This window comes from Lygodium microphyllum, chromosome 19, assembly GCF_053477565.2.
Source record: "Lygodium microphyllum isolate KBCC chromosome 19, Lygodium_microphyllum_v1.1.10, whole genome shotgun sequence".
Classification (NCBI taxonomy): Eukaryota; Viridiplantae; Streptophyta; class Polypodiopsida; order Schizaeales; family Lygodiaceae; genus Lygodium; species Lygodium microphyllum.
The window spans coordinates 64,954,455-64,970,601 of NC_141153.1; the positions used below are offsets into that span (position 1 = coordinate 64,954,455).

At 42.1% G+C, this 16,147-nt stretch overlaps 1 protein-coding gene across 1 annotated transcript; it reads left to right on the plus strand.

Annotated features, from left to right (window-relative positions):
• The first annotated feature begins 13,247 nt into the window (after positions 1 to 13,247).
• On the plus strand, positions 13,248 to 15,935 carry LOC148019966 (uncharacterized). Its single transcript, XM_087700187.1, has 3 exons — positions 13,248 to 14,143; positions 14,296 to 14,527; positions 14,672 to 15,935. Exons 1-3 carry the CDS (start codon positions 13,592 to 13,594, stop codon positions 15,439 to 15,441), a joined length of 1,554 nt encoding a protein of 517 aa, XP_087556313.1. The 5' UTR covers positions 13,248 to 13,591; the 3' UTR covers positions 15,442 to 15,935.
• The last annotated feature ends 212 nt before the right edge of the window (positions 15,936 to 16,147 follow it).

The following is a 16,147-nucleotide window of genomic DNA, read 5'->3' on the forward strand; positions in this document are numbered from 1 at the left end:
AATTTATTAAAAGTGTGCATACCATGTAATGTGATTTGTTTTCTGTTAGAATGAATTTTCATTGAATGTGTGGAATAATCTATATCGGGATTATATTTATTATGCTAAGGTATTCCTAAGATAATGTCACTACTAAGCAAACCAAACATATACTTGCACTTGTGGAACACTTCAGGTACATTTTCAAGCATTCGAAGTTGCAATAAGGCGTTCTAGAAACGCTCAGTGTATTGCGAAATAGGCTTATGATCTCTTTGTTGTAGAAGATCCCATTGTTTGATTGCTTTTTCATGGAATTGAGGTGGAAGAAAATTCTACAAAAATTTCTTTTGAAAGGTCTCCCAAGTAGTAGGACAATCAATACTATTGTGGACAACAGTCCACCATAACGATGCTCTGTCTACTAAATGGTTAGTGACACATTTAGTTTGTCTTTTTTGGCATACTATTCTTCATGGAAGTAATAATCAAACTGATTGATAAAAGTGAGAACAGTTTTTCCGTCTTGTAGCCCATTAAAAGTACGGAATTTGAAATTTCTTTTACTTATCTTGGCTTCTTTCCTAATAGATTGTGCTTCGATTGTCGCATCGATCATATCATATAACATCTTCGGGTTGCAGTCAATCTTGATCAACAGTAGATCGTTGAAGAGTACCCAGTTGAGCTTGCAAAGTTTGACGTGCTCTTCATTTCTCTTGAAGTTGCATCATAATTAGGTCCAATTTTTGCTCCATCGTTGGTTTCGGTAAATCACCTTCGGCCATAAAATCTTTCATATTTTAATCGAACATCCTGCAAAATCTCAAACAACCTCACAGACTTGAAATCTCGTTAGAGGAATGAGCGTAGCTCAAGGTTGGGTTTACAAGGCTTGCTTCTTTTTTTTTTAATATATGGCTTTTTGCAATCTTTTTTCTTTTTACAGGTACAGAAATTGATAAAGTCATTCTTCCAATGAATACTTCGTGCATGTAGACTGCGTATAACAATCTGCTTGTTGCTGAATTGTCTCTGTCAGAGTGCAGTACTAGAGCTATAGCAATAGCTACCTTAAGTTTTTGAAAAATTTCATTTTGGTATGTTCCCCAATTAAAGCTCTTCCCTTTTTCTTTAAGTTGGTCCGTCATTGGGACAACTATCTTGGCATAATCTCAAAAAAATCTACGATAAAATCCAAATAAACCTAAGAAGATCTGTAGCTCTTCCAGGTTCCTTGGAGATGGCCATTCAATAATTGCCCTTACTTTTTTTGGATCAATCTTGATTCCCTCTTTCGAGATAATATGCCCCAAATATTTGACCTCTTGTACGAAGAATTCACATTTAGTCTTCTTCACCCCCTCCCAAGCTTGAGAGGAGGGAGGAGAGAAGGAATCGTGCTGCCCGTTGTTGCACCATGGAGGAAGCTGTCCTCATTCTCTCCCTCTCTTTCTCTCTTTCCCTATTAGGTTTAATGTTTTTTCTCCCTTTTTCTCTCTCCTCTCCCTCTCTCTCTTTTTTTCTCTCTATCGATTCGGGGTTGATTTAGAAAAGAACTCAATGTGAACGACCGCTAAGGAGAAAATAAAAATCTTTAAGCTCTAGTAAGCTTTTAAGCCTTAAGCTTTATTGAAAAAGCTTTGAACCATCTCAATTATCTGCGCGACAGGATAACGGCATGTTGACGCCGGATTTGACGGTAGTCAGTACGTCTTGCCGCCGCGAACGTTTAAATTTGAAAATGTAAGTTTTTTTTAAAAGCTTAAATAATAATCTTATAAGCTTTAGTAATTGATAAAGAAAAATTGGCACTCTGTCTGTCTAAGGAAAAAAAAAAACGTCTTTCAAAGGAACTTTCTGAGTGGTCCTCCGTCGCAAGAGAGTGGTCCTTCGCGATTCAATAGCACAGCAGGGGGTTTTCCACCGCCAAGAACACGCTAGTATTGACGGTTTGACTATAGAGCCTATTCGTTCTAGGAGCTCCGCCTTCGCACGAGATGGTAAGCAATTAGAAGCCCTTGATCCCAACTTCGCTCCGGTAGCACTGTGTCAGGATTGTGGGAGAGAAGGAAGGAGTCTCACTTGTATCTTTCTTGCTTGCACAATGGGGGAATACACACAAGGGTGGAGGCTGAAAACAGTTTTCCTCTTCTTAGTTGTGTAAGCCAAAAGAACTCAAGTACAAAGAAAATAGAAGAACCCTATATATGGGTCTCAAACCAAACTCAACTAACTAAGGTGGCATACTAACCAAGCCACGAACTAGAGTAGATAAGGATAGCTATCATGTAGCTATTATTCATGGGCGGTGTACCAACCACATCTGCAACTGACACGTCGGTGACATAAATGCACAACGGTCACCCTGGCGTATCACGAGTGGAGCTCAATATCTCAACACTCCCCCTCGAGCTCAATCCCAATTCCTGCACACCAAGCAGGTCTCTGAACTTGCGCAGCTTCTCTGCGCCCAATGCCTTCGTGAATATGTCAGCAACCTGATCCTCTGTGCTGACATAAACTAGATCAATAAGACCTAGTAAAACCCTCTCTCGCACATAGTGATAATGCACCTCAATGTGCTTTGTTCTAGCATGATAGACTGGGTTATTTGCCAAGTGTATACTACTCATGTTGTCACAATAAATGACAACTGGCCCATCTGTAGACTGATGCATATCATAAAGTAGCTTATGCAACCAAGCTACCTCACATGCAGCCATTGCTGCACCCCTGTACTCAGCCTCTGTGCTCGACAAGGCAACTGTAGGCTGTTTCTTGCTGCTCCAAGTGACTGCAGCACTCCCAAAAGAGAACACATATCCACTGGTAGATCGTCTATCAGAAATACTACCAGCCCAATCAGCATCAGTGTATCCATGCAACTGTATCTGAACCCCAGTCTCATAAAATAGTCCATACTGCAATGTGGACTTCACATACCTGAGTATGCGTCTAGCCGCATCCAAATGTGGTTTCCTTGGAGCCTGCATAAACTGACTTACCAATCCAACAGCATAGCTCAAATCTGGCCTGGTAATAGTCATATAAATCAAACTTCCTACTATGCGTCTATACATAGTAGGGTCTTCTAGAAGCTCACCTGCATCTGTACTCAGCTTCACATTCTGCTCCAAAGGAATTGAAATAGGCTTACAGCCTGTCATCCCATATTTGGACAGCATGTCCAATCCATACTGCCTCTGCAAGAGCTGTATCCCACTTGGTGATCTAATCACCTCAATGCCCAAGAAATAACGCAGCTCTCCCAAATCCTTCATCTCAAACTTCTGCTTCAATAGCATTTTCACATGAAGGATATCTTCATCACTGTCACCTGTCATAATCAAATCATCAACATAAATGACAAGTAGCATAATACCTTTCTCTGTTTTTCTCACATAAAGTGAGAAATCTGCCATGGAAATCTGAAAGCCAATAGTGACAAGATACTGTCCTATCTTGTCAGACCATGCTCTAGGTGCTTGCTTCAAGCCATACAAGGCTTTCTTCAACCTGCAAACAAACTCAAGATGAACAGCATGCACATAACCTGGTGGCTGCTCCATATAGACCTCTTCTTGCAAATCACCATGCAAGAAGGCATTCTTTACATCCATCTGATGTAAATACCATCCCTTTGATGCAGCCATAGCAATGACTGCTCTTACGGTTGCCATCCTTGCAACCGGACTGAATGTTTCTTCATAGTCAATGCCATATGTTTGTGCATACCCCTTGACTACTAATCTTGCCTTGTATCTGTTCACAGAACCATCTGCATTGTGCTTCACCTTATAAACCCACTTACAGCCAATTGCATTCTTACCTTTAGGCAAAGGTACCAATTCCCATGTAGCATTTGCTTCCAAGGCATCCATTTCTTCATCCATGGCTTTCTCCCATTTTTCTTTTCCCATGGCTTGCTCAAAAGAAGTGGGTTCTGGTTCCTGTATCACCTTGACCATATATGCATAGTGAATGGCTGTAAATCCATCATATTTCAGCCTATCCACAGGATACCTAACTCTGGTAGACCTGCGCAAAGTGGGTTCACTCCCAGGTGCTCTCAAAACATCCCTGGTCTTCCTTACTCCAGGTGTAACAATAGAAGGAATACCCAACTCATCATCAATGCTCTGTTCTGAGCCACTGGATTCACCATCCACATAAGAGTGACCTGCATTCACATCAAACATGGGCTGATCAACCTTCTCTTTTCCTTTTCGTGATACCTGCATACCACTATCTGCATTACTTTGAGAAGATTCTCCTGATCTCAATCTGCCTGTCCATGGCGAAGAATGTGAACCACTGCTAGAGGACGCTCCAGGTCCACTAATATTTTGTGACTGCTGCTGTGAATTCTGTGCAGCATTACCATTTTGTGCATCTACATCATCAATCACATTTACTGGTTTATACCAGCTACTCATCTCATCAAAAACAACATCTCTGCTCACTGTAAACTTACGAGTAGAAGGGTTATAGCATCTATACCCTTTTTGCTGCAGAGAGTAACCAATAAAGATGCACTTCTCAGCTTTTGGATCCAACTTGGATCTCAACTCATCTGGCACATGTACATAGGCAATGCAACAAAAAATTTTCAGATGAGAAATATCTGGTTTCCTACCAGTATACCTCTCCTCTGGGGTCATTCCATGTATTGCTGCAGTGGGAGTCCTGTTCATTATGTAGACTGCTGTAGCAACTGCTTCAGCCCAATAAAAATCTGGCAGGTCTTTTTCATTGAGCATGGCACGAGACACCTCTCCAATATGTCTGTTTTTTCTTTCTGCAATTCCATTTTGCTGTGGGGTATGACTGCATGAATATTGCTGCTTTATGCCATGCTCCTGCAAGAACCTTGCAAACTCATTTGAGAGGTACTCTCCCCCTCCATCTGACCTTAGGCATTTTACTTGCAGACCTGTTTCTTTTTCAACCATAGCTTTAAGAGTTTTGAAATGCCCAAAAACTTCACTTTTCTTTTTCATAAAATACACCCAAACTTTTCTGCTATAGTCATCAATAAAACTGATAAAATAATGACAGCCTCCAAGAGATGCAGCTTTAGTAGTCCACACATCAGAGTGGATTAATTCCAATGGCTTCTTACTCTCTTGAACATGTCTAGGAAATGGTTTCCTTGCCTGTTTTCCAAACTGACAGGCTTCACATACCTTATGCATTTCTGCAACCTTGAACTTAGGCAATCCTGCAACAATATTTTGGGCCTGCATTGATTTAAGTCGCTGTACATTAACATGACCAATGCGTTTATGCCAGATATCAATATCTGCAACTACACCGGTCCCATGTGCAAACATTGCTGCACTCAATTCAGACATGTCTGCATCCAACGTAAACATTCTGCCCTTCTTCTTTCCTTTTGCTATCAAGCGACCTTTATTTTTCATATCCTCAACAAAGCATCCATGAGGATTAAATCTGACCTGCAAGCCCTGCTCAACCATTTGACCGACAGAAACCAGATTCTTGGTGATATTCGGAACATGAAATACATCGGACAGGTATTTCTTTTTCCCATCCTGCATAGACAAGGGAATTTTTCCAATCTGCACAATAGGATGTGCAGTATCATCACCAGTCTCCACAAATCCTGGTTTTTCCATTTTCCTTGCATCCTCCATCCATTCTGCATGACCTGTCATGTGGTTTGATGCACCTGAGTCAACATACCATACATCATTGCTTTCTTCTGCACTTGTCACAGAATTGTTCATGTGCTGCACCATGAACAAATGCTCATTTCTGTCATCACCCTGTCTGCTAGAAGATGCATAATTCCCTTGTTGCAGTTTTCCATTCATGATGTCATTCTGCTTTTTATAGCAGTCTTTAGCCATATGACCCATTTTACCACAATAGTAGCATTCAACGTTACTGTTTGCATTTTGACCTCTTTGCCATCCACCACGACCTCTTTGGCTCCCCCTGCCTCTAGAGTTACCACGTCCTCCTCCATAGGACTGGTTTTCTTGAGTTTGCTGCATATTCTGATTTCTACCACGGCCTCCAAATCGGCCTCCTCTACCTCTGCCTCTACCTCTTCCAGCATTTGAGTAGAAGACAGCTTCTTTTGAAGTTCCTCCTGAAGAAGATGCACCACCATTTCTCTGCTCCTCAGAAATTAGAAGAGCAATCAACTCCTCAAAATCAGGAAATCTTTCACGGACGGAAATGGATGTCCGAAACTGCGCATAATCCTTTCCTAGACCATTCAAGGTCACAGAAACTAAATCATCATCTTCCACTGGCGACCCAATGGAAGCAAGTGCATCTGCAATCTTCTTCACCTTCATGTGGTAGTCATTGATGCTCATATTTTCTCTTTGCACATTGTGCAACTCTTGCTTGAGCTGCATTTTCCTGGCTTGCGTATTTGTGCTATACATTTTTGACAGAGTATCCCATGCCTCCTTTGGCGTACTTGCATCCTGAATATGCACAATCATAGAGTCTGAAATACTGATAGACAGCCAGTACATAACTTTCCTGGCTCTCTCATGCCATGATTTGAATGCCTGCATTTGCTGTTGATTGGCAACATCAGGAAGAACTGGTTCTTCTTCATTTCCTGCAACAAATTCCCAATATCCTTTTTCCATAAGGAAATTCGTCATTCTAAACTTCCATGCTTGGAAGTTGTTCTTGTCAAGCTTTTCAGTGACAATCTGTGAGAGAGAATCAGATGCCATTACAGAATACTACAAAAAATTCTGTCACTGCAAAAAACACAGCTTCACCCTCACAAGGGCAAATCTGCAAAACTGGCGAAAGTGGTATTTGACCACACAGTCACTTCCTAGTGACGATTTTGCATCAACAGGCAACAGGGATGATTCTGTAACTCCCAATGTCTCTGCACACAAGCATACGATGCAATCTCTATGGTAACTTTTCACCGACCTGTAGAACAGTGGTCGCACAGCATAAAACAGGGCCTTTTCCTGAGTGCGTGCAGAAAACTTCCGCCTTCAAAACAGGCCCCGAAATGGCCTCAAATCAAAAAAACAGGGTCGCCGGGAGCTAAAGCTCTCACCCGCAGCATATACTGCCCTCTTGCTTCACCGCGAAGGGCGTCTCAACCTGAGACAATGCACTCTTGCAATTTCCAGCTGTGCTACCTGCAGAGATCTGCTCCCAAAACAGAAAATGAAAGCAACACTGCTCCTCTTACCAGAACACCGCGAGCTTGGCTTGCTTTCTTGAGCTCCTTACCACGAACAAGGCTCTGATACCATGTCAGGATTGTGGGAGAGAAGGAAGGAGTCTCACTTGTATCTTTCTTGCTTGCACAATGGGGGAATACACACAAGGGTGGAGGCTGAAAACAGTTTTCCTCTTCTTAGTTGTGTAAGCCAAAAGAACTCAAGTACAAAGAAAATAGAAGAACCCTATATATGGGTCTCAAACCAAACTCAACTAACTAAGGTGGCATACTAACCAAGCCACGAACTAGAGTAGATAAGGATAGCTATCATGTAGCTATTATTCATGGGTGGTGTACCAACCGCATCTGCAACTGACACGTCGGTGACATAAATGCACAACGGTCACCCTGGCGTATCACGAGTGGAGCTCGATATCTCAATACACTGGTGCGTAAATTGAATGCTGGATGCGTACGTAGCGAGCGCCGGAAGGTCCCCAAGAACAAAGAACTCTACTAAAACTCATAAAAAGCAAGAAGAGAATTTGCACGACATAAGGCAAAAAGACAAATTGGGTGCAATCTCTTCCCATGCCTTGTCTGAGTGCTTTACAAGGCATATATTTATAAATTTATTCATCTCAAAGCTCAAAAATAGCCCAATTTTACAATAATTAGCATATTTTAGCTTTTGTGTTTGCTTTTGTCCAAATAAAGAATAAAGAGGTTGGGCAACCCAAAAGTCGGGCTATCCCCAAATACAATGTCCAATAATAAAATATGTAAACCGTGCGTCCATATGCATACAAAATAATAAATATTTATCAAACGATTCAATAAATAAGCGCGCCTAAATAAATATTAGTACCACGCCTTTAATAATAAGGCGCGCGTCCATCAAAAATGATAATTTCTTCTAGGTAATTCGAATATATGCTATCGCCCAATGCTTCCCAACGTCACCGCCATGTGCACCGCCTGTGCTCTACACATCAAGTAAAGCATTCACAATTGTTAGAAAATAATAAAATAAATCGACAAAAGTGAATACTTAGCAGTCTTCAACTACAAAATAAATAATTAGGTTGTTGGAACTCTGTTCTAACCTTAATTTAAACTCATAAACGTCCATTAATTTAAATATATATTTTGCGAAATCACCTGCCATGGAATCACCCACGTGCACATTAAATTAATATGATGCTCGAAAAAGACAGGCATCTCTGTCAACTTCTCACACAAGAAATCCACCTTGTGTACGAGCACCGTCAAATAAATATATTTTTATGAAATCCAACGCAAAACCTCACGAAATCTACTATGGAATAAAAAACTCACGTAATTCACCGTAAAGTATGCCTCCTGATATTAAGGGTCAAAGAGTGACCCGTCTCTTACTAATGAGTCAAAGGTATGAGTCTTTGGGTACGCAATGGGACCCTTAGTTATTAAGGAACTTGGACTAATGTTCTATGCTAGCTAATGAAGAGACGTCACATTTTTGCAAAGTTGTGAACCTCCTTAGAGCTTGAAGTAATTGCCTTAATTTTTATTCGCATGAACTTAGAGGTTCGAATTTATGTTATGAAGCCCGTTTGGTACATCGTAGCTTCAAAATTGTGATGAACCTCGTCATGTTCATTGAACTTAGAATGACCAGCGAGAATTGGACCAGGTACACTGCACCGAAAATCATACATCGAACCGGGACATTTGGCGAGGCAAGTCCGACGTGGAAAAGGCCGCGATGACGTGGAGGTGACGGGTGAATTTTTCCAAGATAAACTTGCGCAAATGGGTTTTAAAAATTCTCGGAAAAAAGGAAAAGACTTTTTGACGGCCATAAAATGAAAAGGGCATTAACCGTCGAATATTCGCATATGCTGGTAAGATCCAGAAACTCGAACTCTTTTCTCCTTTTCCCCAGCTTTTTAAAGCCCGGACTGGATATACCAAGTAATAATACGGTGAGGACAGAGAGCAATGGATATACCAAATAACAATACCGGAAAGCAAATATTCGCGAAAAATTAAAAAAAACTCGGAAGTGACATGCAGCGCGGGTGCTACCTTGGACTCGCTGGAGGATCGCCGCGTGCGTGGGGCCCGCCCCGCCCCCACGTGAAAAGATAGCCACCAAACCCGCCATGTGAAAACCCCCTGAGCAGGCACGCCCTTGGGGGCTCCACGCTCTCGCCCCTTGGCGCTGACGTGGCCCTTCACCTCCCCCCCGCCTTATCCTTTCCCTTTCGTTTATTGCTCCGTTCTTATGTGACATCTTATATACGACATCTTACGTGACACATTATTCCCATTCTGTTGCATCTTTATGTGACACTTATGTGGCAACCAGTGGACGTGTTTGTAGAAACAAGATTGTGCTTTCATGTTTCTTGCTCTACTTATTATTACACGTTACAAGTGAACAATGATCACTAGAAACCAACATTTAATATGAAATGCATTGCAAAGTTTTCAAAAACCAAACAACTTCAAATATTAAAGAATGTTTAAAGCCTTGAACTTCACAAGATTCTTAGCATTAAAATTGGTAAATGTGTTTAATCTGATTTGAAAAATCAAACCAAACTTTGAGCTGAAGATTTCTATATGTGCTAGAATCACGAATGTTTATCATGAGCACTACTACTTGGAGCCCATCGCACTAGGCCTCAAGGGGATGAGCTTGAAAAACACACAAGGATATTTGGAGATGAGGAGGTTGCACCAACAAAACAACTTTCAACTCATTAAATAGCTCGAATAGTAAACAAGAGTTATGCTTCCGTAAGCTTGAGCATGGTACAGAGAAATCTCATATGTTAAATAGAGTTATGCTTCAGTAGGCTTAAGCATGGTAGAGAGAAATATCACATGTTAAAGAGAGTTGCCCTTGCAAAAAAGCTATGAAATCCTTGCAATTTCAAGTATTGTAGCCTTCCTTCACATTCTCACTTTTGTGAAATGCTATAGGTGCTTTTAAAAAAAAAGGGTTGCCCATCCTTTGGGATGGCACTTGAGCGAGTCCAAATATAAAATACTATAGGTGCCTATGGTGAGACTACTATATAGTATGTTTAGCAACATTCTATTATCCTGCTAATACTAGAAGAGAACACACTTTGACTTCTTCTAAGAGAACTTCACTTTTATTTTGTGGGTTTCCCCATAAGGGTCCCTTGCTTTGCACTAGTAACTCTTACCAATAAGTCGTAGCCCAGTTGGTAGAGGTGGGTGTGTGAGTTCCAACCAATTGAAGGATCAAATCCTCCCAGTTGATGCTCATAGCTTGGCACCCATCAATGAAAATCCGACAAATAGTAAAAATAGCCAATCGGCACACAAAAAAAAAACACTTTCCATTAGGGGTGTATCACACCAACTTCATGATCCTATCCCTAGCCAACTATGAACTCTAGACTTTTGTGGTTGAAGAGGGGGGAGTTGTTAAGATATTGTGTGGTAGGCCTCTTTTCTTATTCACAATCCTAGTTTTGTGGTTTTACTCTATTCATTAGAGCAATTAAAATGTCTAGATCTGCGACAACACCAAGTCAATATCTAGATCATGACCTACCTAAGTAATTTGACATGAAAAACTATCTACATACACAAAATTGGTGTGCTTTCACATGGCAATTGAAAATAGATCAAAAATAAAATCCGAACTTAATGTTGAGAAGTTGCAAAATTCCCATCAAAAGTCCAATTAGAGATTTAATTCTTGTAATGGCATGTGATCAACAGTTCTAACATCATGCATATATATCTCGTACAACATCATAGTGGGAAATGCCATTAGGTCAATCATGTTTGTTTGAAGACACGTTCTAAAGAGATACTAGTGTTTGACAAATTATCATAGGCTCGTGTGCAATAAAATTGGTAATGTAATATTAGATAACCTTAATCTAATAGAAGCATTAGTGCAAGCAAGCTTATAAAGGATTACCCATAATGCCATATGTTTTTGTGCAATAAAATTGGCAATGTGATATTAGATACCCTTAATCTAACATAAGCATTAGTGCAAGCAAGCTTATAAAGAATTACCCATAATGCCATAGGCATAAAGTAAGATGTCAAGGTTGACAATCTAGCCTCAATATCCCATGATGTTATGAGTAAGAGTTTAAGTCACTCATTAAGTTGGAAAAACTTGAAACAGAGTAGCTAAAGATGAGTCATTACCACAAAAATCTCCCATGCCTATGTACACCAAAAATGGATTTGAGAGAAGTAATCAATGCCAAATTTGTTCAACCCCACAACATTGAAGATTCATGCCACCCTACCCAAACATATCCATGTGCTAGCATGAAACCCGTACAATGCCAAACACAAAAGTAATTCAATCTTGTAAGGAAAAGTTTGTTGGCCTCCCCGTAACCTTGTAGATTCACTTGAACATATGGAATACTTCATAAGCACAATACTATGGGGATGGACAAGAAAAGTGCCCCTCATATAATGTTTGTTGTATATTACTATATTGCTCAAGTTACTTTTAATCGAGTCCTCATTGAGTCTCGAAGTAGGGTGCCCAAATGTTACTTTAGCTTTTCATTGTTCCTTAGTTTCTCACCTTTATACATAAATAAGAGGTGCGATACCAATCGCGTGTTGGACCCTTCTTAATGAAAAGGACTTCTAGCTTACCATGAAAGGCCCTTGATAGGGGCAATGCATTAGCACATAAAATCTAAATGTTAGCACAATATTTTGGAAGTAACCTTCACATACTAATTGCTAGTAAGCCTTTGAGGTACATAAACTTGGACTATTGTTGTGCTATCATGGTAGAAATAAGTGAATACATTAAAAAATGTCACTTTAGCTTTTTGGAATTAAATGAAATGTCAACACCCTCTCAAAATATATGTTCGTCAATTAGAGAATGGAGAAATGATGTGCTAATTATGTCTAGCGCTCCATTGAAGAGAACATTCTTGACTTGTGTGGGAAAGTGTGAGGATACTATGTAACACGCATTGCCATTTTGGAGAGGCGTGGGATTACCAACCCGCTTGTGCATGCAATCAACGATAGTTGAGATGCTTTGCAAGGTGAGTTGATGCAACAAATTGGTTTATGCTCTAATCATTATGCTAGACTTGCTCCACAATTAAGAAAGTAATTCCTCAACACAATATATAAATTTGTAGTGGGCTTCATTTGTGTGCCTTGGATTTTTGGCATTGTGGGAAAAATGTGTGCCGATGTGCTAGAAAAAAATGGAGAAAATTGGGGTTGTACTAGCCCGGTTGCAATTCAGAAGTAGGTGGATACATGCGTAATACCTTGGCATTGCTTGTGAAAAAATGTTAGATGTGCTCTTATAGGGTAATCATTGAATCATTAGCTTTACAAAATGATTAGTTAGAAAGCTCCTCAATTAGCACCTATGCTGGCTAGGGCCTACGATGAGGCCAAATGGTATCATTGATGGATGACGAGTGAATATTCCCGTACTATGGCTTGTTGGTCCTGAGGGACAGAAAGGAGGCATTGCCACGTTTGTTAGAAGAGCTTTAGGCAATCCTTCATTGTGTAATAGTGATAGCTGCGAGTGTGAACAGTGATAATTGTTAGAAGAGCTTTAGGCAATCCTTCATAGTGATAGCTGCGAATGTGAACAGTGATAACCTTAGACAAATCTACAGTACGACTAAAGTGGAGGATGTCAACATGTTTGCATTATTTTAACCAAAATTATATTTTTATAAGGTTTGAGAGCTTTGAAGGTAAAAGGAAGGCACACACTGGTTTTTCGGGCTGCGGATTTGGAGGCGCAGGACACGTAGCAGAAGAGAAAGGAGGTAATATTGCGAAGGGTAATGGGTGGGGCCGGAGGGGACGGAGGCCAAAATGCAAAACGTGGGGAGGAGGGGAAGAAAGCTTGCGGGCAGCGTGCAAAACATCGGCGGTATTGTGGAGAGCAGTTGGCAGCACACGCCAACGCAAAGCCGCTGGAACACCCGGTTAATTTGGCAGGGCTGGATAAAAGGGGGATCTAAAACTCCCGATTACTTTGATAGGCCTCGGTAAAGGGTGATCTGAATTTGAGATGAGGGCTTTATCTACGCGAGAGAGAAGGAGAGAGAGAGAAGAGGGGGTCGAGTTTTGTCGTCATTCCGTCGTAACATATCGCCATTCTTTCTTCTCTCCTCCCCCCGGGGGTTTATAACCCCCCCAGGCACCTCCCTTCCCATCGAAGGCAACTATGGCTTCCCCTCCCTCCTCACAGGCAGCCTTCTGAACTCCCTCCATCGAGAAACGTATCCCTGATCCGAAAATCCGAAACGCCATAGCTGGAGCTTGCAGAGATCAAAGCTGATTTTTCCTCCCTCTCCTCTCTCTCTCTCTCTCTCTCTCTTCGTTCATAGTTGTTTTTCTCCTTTCCTTCCGTTTTTCTTGGATTACTGCAATATGTCGGGCCTCTACGCCTTCCGCTCCGGCATCGGCTCCTCCTCCTCCACCTCCACCTCCACCAAGGCCCCCGCCCGGCCCGGCGAGCCCCTCCCATGCCCCCCGGCCGGGCACCACCTCCACCTCCACCATCGCTCCTCGCAGCCTCCCGTCCCTCGCCTCGTCCCTGCAGGCGTCTACAACACTTCTAGCACCGCCTTGCGCAATGCTTTGCCTGCAGCCGCCGCGCCTCAAGCTTCGACCGTGCAGCCTATCAATCCTAAGCAGGTTGCTGATCTCCAACCCGTCTCGGAGACCGTGCGAGCTCGCCTCTACGGAACATCCACATTGAACTACAGCAGCAGCGGTAGCAACCATGATCCGAGCTCTCATTGCCTGGCCGCCATGGTTAACGAGTTCCTGGAAGAGGAGGTGCGCGTCGGAAAATGCGGCCGAGCTCGCTGCAATTGCCTCGATGGTGCTTGCGGAGACGAGACCGGCGACAGTGTTTCCGTTACAAATGAGGCAGACGAGGCGCCATTGGTGGACGAGCATCTCTCAGAAATCTTGGAGGTATTGCTCACAGCACGGGAATATTAGCACTGTGCCGAACAATTATATTTCATGCCTTGCAGCTGCAGCCTCCATTAATCAGACTTACGGCAACGATGTCCCGTGCCTTTCAGAATCTTTTAGTCACCCGGTGTATGATTTTCTATGTGTAGGGAATCACTGCCTGCGCAAGCAACACTGAATTGCTTCTGCTTTTGGATGTCGCCAAAGCTATGGAGGAAGTGGCAGAGCAGCTCACTCCTGAGATCAGGACGGAGGACGAGGAGGCTCCTGATGCCATGATTAGCCGCTTCCGCCGTCCGGTAATGAAGCATGTGCAGCAAGCGGGGTATAACGCTGCGATGTGCAAGTCTAGGTGGAGTCATGCAGATGGATTGCCTGCAGGTACTGCTATTGGTGAACGCCTTCTTTTCTGTGGGAAATAACCTGTATCACTGTTAAAGTGAGATGAGGTCAAGGTCTACTTTCAATTAATCATGAGACCTGCTACACTGCGTAGGCACACATTTTAACTGTGCTTCATTGCAGGCGATTACGATTACATCGACGTCATTGTTGAAGGCCAGCATGGTAAACAGGAACGCTTCATCGTGGATATCGATTTCAGAGCCCAGTTCGAAATCGCGCGCGCCTCGGATCAATATTTCCAGCTTCTCAGCGTCTTGCCTCGGCTTTTTGTAGGAAAAGGAGAGAGATTGAAGCAGATCTTGAAAATCATGAGCAATGCAGCCAAGCGTTCCTTGAGAGAACAAGGGCTGCATCTCCCTCCGTGGCGGAAGCTACGGTACATGCAAGCGAAATGGTTTTCATCTTACAGGAGGACGACGAACCCTGAGGAAACGGCAAGCAGGTCAATATCATCATCGTCGTCATCATTGGCTAAGAATGACCAGTGTGGTATGCTCGGATTCAATATAGGCATGAGAGCGCCTCGCATTTCTTCAGCTTTCACCAAAGAAATGGACATGGCGTACTACAGGGCTCAAACAAAGGGCCTGCAGCAAAACCCTCGGGTATTTGTCACAGATGATACAAGAGATAAGCTAGGTCGAGGAGTTGCCTATGCCTTGTATAACAATTTTGTAGCTCCTAGAGAGGTCCGCACAACTGGACTTTGCACAGACTGGCAATTGCCACCTCTAAATCAAAAGCATGATCGCAAGAGGGATATGATTTCCGGCTTGGCTAATGCTTTGAAAGAAAGCACTCTACAATTCGACATGATCAATGGAGCGGATGCACATTCATCTGCAGCAGAAACTCAAAAGAGTCTCCAGGCAGTGCTTTCCGGTAATTAATTAGATCACAGGCCGCTAGTAATTAGCAAGTCTACCAGCTATTTGTCATGGCTTCAGCGTGCTTTACATCTGTATTTATTGGGAGTTCCTTTGCAAAGCTTTCTTTATCTTATGATTAGAGAGAAGCAGGTCAGTACTGCAATGAGAGCAGTAGATGATGGTTGTATATGAAACACATGTATGTAGGTATATTTCTGCAGCGTTTGCCAAGGCATGGCATGGCTAGCCGGATGAAACAATCCAAGCCTGTTGCCGTGTGCAACAATCGTTTACAGCTGTGCATAATGCAAAGCAAAGCCAGTAACTGCATGCAGCTTGTAGGCTTTTGTGGATATAAACAAGATGCGTTACTATAGATATCATCCTCAATATCACTTTCTAAATTATTGCCTTTCGAGGCTCTTATCAAATCAGCGAACTCCGATTCTGATCGCTGTCAAGGCCTAACTTTGACGGGGTGCCCAACATTTCATGTCACAGCTAAGTTTATAAAATAATATTTCATTTATTTGGATTAAGTCTATAAGTATCTACAAATCTAAGTATGCTATACACAATATTAGTGAAAAATGACAACCATAATCTTAATAAACAGGTGAAAATTTTTTAAAGTTGTTTTGACGGACAAAATTGCCAAAACCAGGAAAAACAGTCGTTTGTGGCTCTACACAGCAAGACTCACTTCTTGAAATACAGAATGCTGCAA

Coding starts and splice junctions, on each gene's coding strand:
- LOC148019966 (XM_087700187.1), top strand. CDS start 13,592: ATGTCGGGCCTCTACGCCTTCCGCTCCGGCATCGGCTCCTCCTCCTCC. Junction 14,144..14,295: donor ATCTCTCAGAAATCTTGGAG/GTATTGCTCACA, acceptor TTCTATGTGTAG/GGAATCACTGCCTGCGCAAG. Junction 14,528..14,671: donor TGCAGATGGATTGCCTGCAG/GTACTGCTATTG, acceptor GCTTCATTGCAG/GCGATTACGATTACATCGAC.